This window comes from Vombatus ursinus, unplaced genomic scaffold (assembly GCF_900497805.2).
Source record: "Vombatus ursinus unplaced genomic scaffold, bare-nosed wombat genome assembly UNPS02003443.1, whole genome shotgun sequence".
Taxonomy (NCBI): domain Eukaryota; kingdom Metazoa; phylum Chordata; class Mammalia; order Diprotodontia; family Vombatidae; genus Vombatus; species Vombatus ursinus.
In genome coordinates this window covers 1,184-12,964 of record NW_020943221.1, presented here as the reverse complement: position 1 = coordinate 12,964, position 11,781 = coordinate 1,184, and the positions used below count along the sequence as shown (strand labels likewise).

The 11,781-nt window shown below is 36.3% G+C and overlaps 1 protein-coding gene across 1 annotated transcript; it reads right to left on the bottom strand.

The window, feature by feature from the left end:
- Positions 1–897: 897 nt before the first annotated feature.
- On the bottom strand, positions 898–9,963 carry ZBTB2 (zinc finger and BTB domain containing 2). The gene is made up of 2 exons (XM_027874711.1): positions 9,785–9,963; positions 898–3,764 (listed from the first exon to the last, which is right to left on the bottom strand). The coding sequence occupies exons 1-2, from the start codon at positions 9,955–9,957 to the stop codon at positions 2,393–2,395; spliced, it is 1,545 nt and encodes a 514-aa protein (XP_027730512.1). The 5' UTR covers positions 9,958–9,963; the 3' UTR covers positions 898–2,392.
- Between the last annotated feature and the right edge of the window lie 1,818 nt (positions 9,964–11,781).

Genomic DNA, 11,781 nt, shown 5'->3' with positions numbered 1-11,781 from the left:
ACATTTTATCAGATGTGATAAAATTAAGGCTGAAGGAGACTAGGTGACAACCATTTTCAAACAAAAATAGCATAGGTGACTTATATCTGCCTTGATTGATGCACAGGTGAAACTATCAGGTAAACTTGTACCCAATTAACAACCAATGAATATCAGGGCCTGGAGAAACCACCCATTAAAAAATTTAAAAGACAGCAATTTCAATGCTCTACCACAAAAAAAAAAAAATTTGCCTAATTTCCCAACTTCTTCCTTCCCTCCTATTATCTGTAGCAGAGGTATTAACAGTGAAATTGCCCAAAGAGAACTGCACAAACTGGGAATTATTCTTCCCTTTGTCACATCCCTAATTTTTAAAACCAGGTGACTGGAATTGTGCAGTGATTTAACCAAGACATTGGACCACCACAGTTGCTAAAATACTCAAACCCCTGCCTTTACACACATCTCAGGCTAAATGTTAGCTTTTTATGACCACTCAACTTTCGCTTCTTCTCAACTGGCAGGGCAGACCTTTCATTTAATCTGCATGGAGGGGGTGGTGCCAAATGGAAAGGAATAACAAGGATTGATGCTGTTTTCCCCCAATGAATCAATGCTATTTGCTACATCATAGAGGTATTGGAGTTGGGAATCTGTGAAACTGGTCATTAAAATTACAAGACAAGTAAACGTCCTCCTGTCTGACTCTCCATTTGCAGTTTGACAATTTACAGATTCTAAAGGGCTTTACCATAACATTTATCTTATTTGGTCCTCACAACAACCCTGTGAGGTAGGCAGAGCAGGTATTATCTCAATTTTTTATATGAAGAAACTGAGGTTTCAAGCTCTGATATTCTCATGGTCAGTTTCTTCCCCTATCAAGTGCCTTTAAAGAACTAGCTATACATAATATTCCATTTAATTAAATCTTTATTCAATGAAATGATGTATAAAAACTTACAAATCTGAGAACTCAACTATACATGAAGGATGATGGGATATTCAGTTTTAAACATATACACAGAGCAGAACTATTAGATGTTATTCCTCTCCCCCTCCCCACTTTACTTCTGTCATTTTTGGTTCCTACTTTGTCCCCTGAGCCATTCCTATTATTGGCCTAAGGGAATAACGGATGTTATTTACTATTTTCAAGCCAATGAGAATTTCAGGCACAAAATTAAAAAAAAACAAAAAAACCCCCACAACTTGATAATGAACATCAATGCCAAATGCTTATCCCAAAAAGCAGGTGCAGCCATTCACCCATCTTTCTGTATTCCATTCTGATGTTTAAATCTGATATTGACAAGATCTTGACTGTGAAGTAATTGCATGGTAGTTATCATATTCTATTTATATCTTCTTCAGAAAAGGTGAGTATTCCAGAATATAGTCTTTTTTATCCCTTTTGCATTTCTAACGCTATAAAGGAATGTAACTTAATGGCATAAATGAATTCAGTATGGGTAACCGCTGGAACAGCACTGGAACAAGATGTGAAAACATGACATTTTCTCTACTTCCATGTCATTTGCTGTTCAGAAAGATGATAAAATTCTGGGATAGTACTTTTAATCTGATTTTTAAAAACATATAACTAATTTATTTTAAAAAAGTACTCTTAGATTTTTATCTCAAATCAAGTTTTTTTTTGGCTCAACTTGGAAAGAGTTAGATACAATTAGATAAGGCATGTGCATTTATTTACCTGTTTATATCAAACATACATACAAATCTCTCTCAGAAACACACATACTCACAAACTTTCCACATTTTATCTAATATTTTAAAAAAGAAAAGATTGCCATCACATTATTATTTTCTCTTTCAATTTTTTTGTTGTTGAAGGAGATGCTGTAAATAATGATTTTCTTGAATGGACATAATCTCAATGATGCAACCTGAAATAAGACACCTTGAGGAAAATTAAGTACTATAAAAATGTCTTGGGTCTGAAGTTTTCCCACACCACTTAGATTTTAAATAGTACACAGCTGTCTTGGTATGTTTGCAACTGTTATTTTCAAAAAGGAAGCCTTACTACTCAGAGAAAGTCATAATTGTACAATTTTAGATTATCAAATTGAATTTTTATGTACCCTTCATTAAATCCAAGTATTCTTTTAAAATAATCTAACATTTATTTCTTGAATTTGTAAGCACTACTAACCATTATCTGTCCAATATTTCTTTGTATTAAAATTGACGTATTCCAGGTTCTAATGCACAAAAGCCTTTTTTTTTCAGAGGGAGCAAGGGTTGAGAAACGTGAGGGAACGTGAGGGAAAAGGAGAAAGGGGAGAGGAACTGTTTCTGTCATGCCTCGGTGAACTTTATTTGTAGTTTTGGTTTGGGAAGGGAAAGTATAGTCTTGGTAAAAAATGAAAAATGTGAAGTAACACATTTAGTCTAATAACACTGTTTCTTGCTCTTTTTTGATGGAAGCTAACACTGAGTGATCAGGTTCTGTAACTTCTGAGTCCCCGCTGCCCAGGAGGATAGATCTCCCTTCATCAAGGGCAAAAACATCAGAGTTTTGATTTTGGCATGAATGCTTAACCACCTCATTAGGCGTTGAAAAAGTTTTGTCACACAAATTGCATTTGTAGGGCTTGTTGGCGTGTACTAACATGTTGTCCATCTGACTACCTTCCTCAAAGGTACAGAGTTCCAGAGTTTGTTTGTCCACCATTGTGTAAGTGTCTATGCTCTGGTTCAGGCACACATGTCTGGCGGCCTGATTGGCTCTGCAGAAGCTTTTATCACAAGTACTACATTTGAAAGGCTTGCCAGTGTGTATGTACATATGCTCCCTCCAGTGACTTTTCTGAATAAATTTACGCCCACATATTGTGCATTCATATTTTCGTCTTTTCACTTCCCTTTCTTGGTCTGCCTGCTCCAAGTTGTCAATGTCTGCAATGTCTGATGGTGGTGGAGTTTCTGACTGCTGTTGCCCATCAATGATTGGAGAATCAGAAATATGCTGAAGCTCACTGTCACTTATCATGCCCGCTTCTGGCACTTCCATGGCATCTTTTCCTAGTTCAACAGCATTGCTACAGAGAGAGAGGGAAACACTACTTTCTCCAGGCTGATTTGATGTAAATGGTACTCCTGTATGAATTTGGAGGTGCTCACGTAAGCTATTACGAAGAGTAAACCGACGCCCACACAGGTGACAGGCATAGTATTTTGGAAAGCTTCCATTCCTTTTCATGATGCTTGGCTTGACATGGGCTATCGTAAGGGATGCAGGTTGCTCATCTGAAGAAGATGCTTCCATGTTTGTTTCCTCCCCTGGTGGAGGGGGAGGAACAGGTGTGGAAACAAGTTCTGGAGACAGTGAAGACTGCAGTGGGTCAGAGGGGGTCATATTTGTCCGACTGACTTGTGTCAGATTTGAATTTAACTGAGAAAGTTGTGATCCCTCGGATATCTGTTCTTGGCTCATTCTGGAAGTCTGTGGTCTTGGTTCCCGCCCAAGTTTGTCAGTTGCTGAGGTAATCTTGTTGGCTTGCCTTACTTGATGATCTGCAATTTGGATCCCATATAATGAAGAGGCTAATGGAAAAACTTGGTCCGGATGTGAGAAGGCTCCCTGGCTGGCAAGGCTGGCCTCCTGAATTAGTGGGTAGGCATGAAGAAACTTTATCCCCTGTTCTAGTCGAACTGGGTCAATAAGCTGAGGTGCCATCTTTCCAGTATACATCAAATGCAAAAGATAGCTGAAAATATCAGGCTGTATGTCAGTTGGTTTCAAACGGACACACTCACTGAAAGAGAAAAATAAAAAAAATGTCATTGGACAAGAGGTGAGATAAATACAGGGTGACCCAGAAGTCTTAGTGTAGCTTTAAGCTATTAAAGCTTCTTGAACTTAAGTTTTAATAGCTTAAAGTTACACTAAGACTTTTGGGCCACCCTGTGTAAGGGGTTATTTTATAATCCTATATATTTTGATATTTTCATACTTTTCAAAGCACAATTGCAATATAATTCTGTGCCTCACAATATGTGAAATAGGTAGACTAGGAATTCCTATTCTCATATGAAAGACATTGAATTAAAGATGAAAATTATATAGTAGAAAGAATATTGGACTCTAAGTTAGGAAATCTGAGTTCTGCTCCCAGTTCTGTTACCAACAAGCCATGTAACTCTAAGTTAGTTACCATCTCTCTGGGGTCTACATTTCTACAACTTTAGATAAGGAAGCTGAGACCCAGAGAGGTTAAATTACTTGCCCAAAGTTGTACCACCCAAGAGGGGAAGTAGCAACTAGGCCCATGACAGCTGTCCTCCAGTACATGGCCAGGAGAATTAGATTTGTTCTGCATGAAGACAAAAAGTAGACATTGCTTGGAGGTGGATTTAAGATGTCTGAGATAAGGAAAAAACCTCCAAATAATGACAGCTACCAAGAGTAAAGTGGGAGGCCTGATGGGGTGGTGGACAGGCTAGATGACCACTTGTTGGTGATTGTAGGATCACAGATTTAGAGCTGGAAAGGTGTTTGAGATAAGTAGTTCTTACTCAAATATACATGGGATTAGGTGGTCTCTGTCATTCCTTTTAACTCGGATTCTGATATTTTTTCTAATGGCTGGTCTAGATGCTACTATATATCAGAAAAATACTGAGCAGATAGCAGTAATTGAGTGGGTCCTAAGAACCCACAACTTTGCCAGCTGTATTTTTCATACCAATTTTAAAAGAAAATATACGTGTTTTAAATAGACAAAGTTATTTTACATACTTTTAGTTGGAGATCTGCAAGTCTTAAAGCATATATAAATATTACCAGTTATTAATTTATATGTACTTTGTAATTATAAAGTATTCTATAATACAAACAGATTACAAAAAGCAAGTAATCTCTGCTTTCAGAATTTTGTTTGTAGAGGGCTCTTCCAGGTCATCTAGTTCAACACTTACATTTTACAAATGAGAAAAATGACATTCAAAGTGGTTAAGTAATTTGCCCAACATCACTTGGTCAGTTAATTGAAACCAGAGATCAAGATCCCCAACTCACAATCCAGTATTCTTTCCACTATACTATTCTTCATAAATATTTTTGCTAGAGTAATCCATTCATTTATAGACATTTAAAACATTTTTAATGTTAAAAGGTACTAATAAGCATGTTTACATTCTAAACTTATCATTTGACCAGAAGATAAAAATTCTGAGTTTAACTAGATATAAGTCTGTGGTATAGGAAAATTTATGGAAGTTATCTTAAAATGAAATATGAAGAAAGATATGTAAAAGTAAAAGCAGTTAATCTGACAATAAAAATAGCAATATTTAAACATTTTTCTACTAATTTTTTCTTTAAGAGGACACAGAATAGTATAGTTTCTATTTTCTCACCTTAAAAATTGGAATAACCTACAGGTATTCCTCCTTTTATGTGACCTCTACAGGCTCAAACATTTTAGAGCAGGAAAGGATGCTAGAGGCTCCTGAATCTACCTGCCTATGGTCACAAAGTTGGAAAGTATGGGAAGTAGATTTGAACCCAGGTCTTCCTGACCCTAAGGCTAGCTCTTTATCTACTATATCGTGCTGCCCTATCTGTTCCTAGAAAGATATATGTAGGGGCAGCTAGGTGGTGCAGTGGATAGAACACCGGCCCTGGACTCAGGAGGACCATCGTTCAAATCCAGCCTCAGACACATAACACTTACTAGTTGTGTGACGCTGGGCAAGTCACTTAACCCCATTGCCTCGCCAAACAAAAAAAAAAAAAAAAGATGTATGTAATAAGACTATTTTAAATGCTCTAGAAGAATTCAAAGAACTCTAATATGGTTTCTCATATATTGTGAAGGCTATTTTTTATAATGTAAATTATCAACCTCAAACTTATATCTTCTGTAAATAGAGATTTTATGTTCTTCTCAAAGCTGGGAAACAGAATTAAGAAACAAAGCCTGTGCCTAATGTCTCAACTGTAATATATCTTTATCCTCCACTCCTTTCATTCCAAATGTGCCAAGTTACCTTAATTACCTACTGCACCACAGGCCAGATTCTGGTGACTTCCAACTGTATCTTGGATAGTCCAGAAAAGTCAAAAAACCCAAAGGCAGACTTGTCTGTAGTTTGTTTATATATGTTGTGATTTGACTTTTAGCTTACTATCTCATAAGAATCTTTTGGTCAGAATGAAAACCAATACAATTTGAAGTTACTGACAGATAAAAACTCTGTATAAATTTTCAAAGTAACTTCCGGTTTTAGCTCAGTTGCTTCCTTGACCATTAAAAATAAAGAATGATTTTAAAGAAAGATAAAAGTATAACTGCTAAATATTAGATTTTATCAGAGGGATGTGCTTAATACACAGTTTCCTTTTCTTGTTGCCCTCTTGACAGCCCCAAATAAAGGTGGTACTCACTGGGCAAGTTCACCTTAATTTTTACACAGGACCAGAGACATCTAGTGGTAAAATAAAGACATAAGCCTATGAGGTAAATTGGAAGCAAGTGCTATTTTCAATCTCAGTATTTTTCACACATGATCAATTAAATTTAGTAGATTATTCCCATTTATCTGGGTGAAATAGGTTTTTTTTGGGGGGAGGAGGTTGTTTGTTTTTAAAGTAGCCAATGACCTTACATTTCTGTCGCTCTTGATTATCATTGATTTCTAATGCAATTGTGGACAGGTAGGAAACGCATTAGCTACAATTCTGATTGTGTTCAAATTAAGCTTTCTGGCTAACTGTGATATATTAAAACCCATGACTATTGAAATAAACATTTTGGATATTGGTATAATGTTTAGTAAGTATTTATGTAGTATCCTATAGTTTAAATGCTTTACCAGCAATCAGTCTTTAGGTATTCCTTAGACTTGTCACCAATTGGAATCCATTCTTACACTGTTATTAAAAATTCAAAATAAAAATCCATGTTGTTTATAGTAACATCTTAATTCAGTTCATTAACTTGTATTAAATGAATATATTCCAAAGTATTTATAAAATCAATAAAACATACAGATAACAGAACAAACATTTTTAATGTTTCAGGTTAAAATAAACCATTCTCAGTGCTATTAATTCTATAATTCATTAATTCATGAAGTGCCAACCATATACAAGGTACTATTTTTGGAAATGTGGGTGAAGAAAAGATATGGTATTTAAGATGGGCTTCGAAGAGCATGTAGAATTTTGCCATGAGATGTGTGTGTGAGTAGTATGGACATTACAGGGTACGGTAACAGCAGGAACAAAACTAGAGATGAGAAAATGAAAGAATGTGCAGAGATCAGGGAGTAGTGAATAGCATGTATGTGTGTAGTAAGGTAGGCTGGGGTCAAATCATGGAGGGCCTTGAATGCTAGGTTGAGTATCGATTTCATTCAGTAAGCAATTGGAAGCACTGTAGGTTTTTGAGAAAACACTGATCTGAACAAATCACTGCTTTAGGAAGATTAATTTGGTAGGGGTACGTAGGATGGTTTGGAGAAGAACATACTAGAGCCAAGAAGATGCAACAGTAAGTCATTACAGAAGTTCATCTATGACATAATAAGTGTCTGAACTATGATGGTATTATTAGGAATAGAAAGGGCGGGATAAATATCTTTCTGGTCATTCTGACAGTATTTGACATGAGATGGTAGAATGCTTAGGGAGAAGAAACTGTCAGAGACAATTCAGAGAATCTGAACCTGGCTAAGTAGGAGAATGATAAAATTAACAAAAATATAGAAGTCAACAAGAGAAACTAAAGTTTTAAGGGGTTAAAAGAGTGAGTTTAGTTTTAGACATACTGAGTCTGGAGCAGTATTTGCTGGATATATTGAAGAATTATTTTAAGGTATGTGGGTGGGACTAAGGTATCTGACATGCAGTGATTTGGTGATAGTGGGATATCCAAATGGAAATGTGTGAGAATTGGAACTAGGATCAAGGTTTTAAAGACAGAACAGGACTAGAAAGAATTTGAGTCATCAGCATGATGACTTTAATTATCAGACATGATAATGAAAGCCACTGAGTAAGTAAGATTAATAAGGAATATAATGTAGAGAAGAGTGAGGTGGCTGAGTGCAGAACCCTAAGAAATGCTTACATTTTATACTAGGAATAAAGGAAGAAGAGCTAGCAAAGGAGACAGAGGGGGAACAGCTGGAAGGGTAGAACAACCAAGTCACAAAAGGAAAGCGAGGAGGGAGTTTCTGGAAGCAGAGTTTTATTAACAATGTCAACTATTTTCAGAGAGGTTTAGGATTGAAAAAAAAAAAAAGCCTCTGCCAAACCTGACAAGGAGGTGGACTCAGGACTTTATAAATAAGACAGACCTTGCCATCCTCTAGGCTGGCTTGGGGAACTGAAATGATTTGTCCAGGGTCACAGACTCTGGTTGGTGGCAAAGGACCAACTGGATTCAGGTGTTCTAACTCAGTTATCAGGCACCCCTTCCATTACACCATTGTGGTGACAACATTCAAAGAAATTGTTTCAGCAGAGTGGTCAAGGCAGAAATTGTTGTTGTGTGTGTCCTTTGTTCTCGAAGACGACCATAACATCAGGGAGATGACATTACTTACAATTGACTTTGATTTGAGGGAGGGAGGGCTGTGCAAGGTCACCAGCCTCACTTTGTCCTCCAGAGCCATCTGGGTCCAGTGGCCAGATATTCATCAGGACAACTGGAGATGGCCCAGAGGCAGAAATTAGACTAAGAGAGAAGGGTGGGGGGTAAGGAAATGGAGGCAGAAAAGAGAATGACTCTGTACAAGTATGCCAATAAAAGGAAAGAGAAGATAGCAACACAAGGGAGTAGAAATGTCAAGGAAAACTCCTTTTAGGACAGGTCAGACCTAAATAGCATTTATTCTTAGGAGTGGGCAGAATGAAATTAAAGAAAAGAGAAGAGAAAGAAGTGATAACTGCTCGAGCAAAGTCCCAGAAGAAACCTTCTAAGTTAAATAAGAAGCTCTTCTAGACCTGCTTTTCTCTCACCTCTCCCCCACCCCTTCCCAAACTGGTTGAGGACAAAAGGCCTTTCTTAACAAAATAGATTAAAGATAGAAACTAATGTTGAAACACTTAATAACTCTGGTTACCGTCCTTGCCCATCTTGCAGCCTGAAGGATTGTGATATTGACCATTGGGAGGATACCTTTGAGGGAAGTGGTCGCGTAAGAAACTGAGTATTGATTATTGTTGTGGAATGTTAACAGGAAACTATTTTAACGTTATTTTCTTTTCATTGTTTAAGATTCCTATACATTACCTCAAATCTTGGAGAAAGAGATATCTGATGACCCAGGTAAACTATGCCACTTTGAACATTTCTCTCTCTAAGCTAGAAATGCCTGGACATAGAATAATGTTAAATTAAATTAAATTGTTTCTAGCAGGCTTGTGTCTAAAATGCAGAATATGGTAAATTAACATATTTCTTTGACGCAAGGAATAGTAAAAGCCCACTTGGGATAAAGTAGCATGAAACTGTAATAAAATCTGTTAACAGTTTTAAGAACTGATACACCTAAAGAGTTTTTATGTATATAAAAAGTGCTCTGCAAACTAAGGATGGAAGCAGAGAAAGCACATAATAGAAGCTATCCAGAATTGGAAAATGGCACAGTAGTCACTAAAGATGGTCAAGACGTTGAAGCATGGTAATTGTTTCATTGAAATGGCTGACTATAAGATCCAGGCTGAATTAGAGACACAAGTTGAGGGAACTTTTGAACTAGAAGAAAAGAGAGTAGTAGATATTAGAAGGTTAAAGTCATATTTATTATCAACCATTTTATTTACCTGGTCTGATGGACAAATAACATCTTAAAGTAATTGGAGAATGAAGCAAGGACTGATTTGTGTGCCTTGAAGTAAACATCACCAATAGCAACTGTGCAGTCACACAGGAAACCAAACTCCCGCTGAGCGTTTAACTGTTGCAGCAGAATAAGTCCATGGTTGGCCAAATCCATTTTTTAAATCTGCAAAGCAAATGATTTTCCTTAAGAAAGGTGATTTCCAAATTAGCATGTACCTTCACAGTTATGAATCATTTTGCATTTCCAACAGTAACAATATTTTGAATACATACTTTTCATTTTATTTATTTTACATACAAACACTATAACATCCCACCATTGAGACAGGTACAATTGACTTTAAGGGTGTGTTTGTGTATGTATATGTATATATACACTGCTGGGACACAAAAGTGCTCAATAAATGTATCACTAAGATGTTCATGTCAAAGCAAGGTGTCCCCCACCCCTCCCCTGCCCAAATTCTAGTTCTTTTTGTTCCCTCCTGGTGAACTACTACTACTAGAAACATTCTTCCTCAAAACTTAATCTCATGAATTCCTACCTTCCTAAATCAGAATGACACATGAACTCCTAATGTTAATCTATTGGTAGTAGATAAGCTGCCATTTTTGCTGCCTTTATTTTCTTCTCTCTTCTCCCTTTTCATTACTCTAGTCAAATGAACTCTTTTTCTAAAGGCCTACTATATACATTTCAGTCCTTAATCAATGGGCATGAATTTCCCATTCTATTTCTGTTCCAAGTATACCTTGGCAAATTTATAAATTCACAGATGGATTTACAATTTGGGAGAGAAAGTTTTAAGTGACTGAAAACAGTCACAGGGAAAGAAGGAAATACAGTAGTTGGTGTTTTCTACTAAGATTTTCCCATCCATCAACATCAAAAACAAATGGCAGTGAAGGTAAAAGGCAGAGAGACTAAGGAAACAAACAAGCTTAGGGCAGGGAGAAGCAAAAGGGAAATGGGGGATGACTGTGAAAGCTTTGCTAAGCAGCACATACCCTTGGTCACAATTTAGAGAAAACTGCTTCAACCTTTGCTCAACAATTAGGTAAGAGTTTGCCTTTAACAGAGAAATTCTGAGGATTCACAGGGTACTTTATGGTCCTAGTATAAATCCTTCCTTTACCAATAACAGACCAAACTGAAAATAGAAGGTGTCCTTAAAGTTGTAGTATACTTTTAAGTTTTAATAACTTCAGAACACATAAAGGCTACACTTGTAAAACATTATTTCAAAGTTTAATTACTTAAATTTCTTTTATGCTTATAGTTTTGTGAATTCTGGAAAATTCTAAACATTTTTTACAATTTAATTTTCTGCATGACACGTTCTGCATGACTGGTGGATCAGTAAAGGAGGTCCTCTTGCTTGGTCACCTTGTTCAACTGATCTATCTCCATTTGACTTCTTCTTGTGGGGTCACATCAAAATTATCATGCATGCCTCAAAACCTTTTTTCTGGATGATCTCAATGCTAGGATTACAAATGCTATCACTGAGCAGCTGCTCATGAAAATTTTTACAAAGTTCAAAAACTGACTAGAGGGATGTATAGGGCAAGATGGTGGTTATGTTGAATTATAATAAAAAACTTAAAAATATTTAAAAATTTTAAATAACTGCTCAAAATTTTTTGGTAGGTTTACAGTACTTATATTTTTGTAGTTATTAAAGCTTAAACCTGCACTAAGTTGGCACAACCTGTACTACATGTATAACATTATCAATTACCCGGATACTTACCACCCACATGTTTATCTAACTTTAGCTCTACTATATTATCACAACCTGGTCGATTTGCACTAAAGGTATCAGGAAATAATAAAATATGTTTCAACTTAGTGGTAGTTCAACTTAAGTATGGTATATGAGAAAATTTTTAGGTTCTAGCTTTCAACAGATATATATCTCTAGGTGTGACCTCACAAAATGTATGGCTTTGGGTCTTATCCTTCCCTTTATCTTAA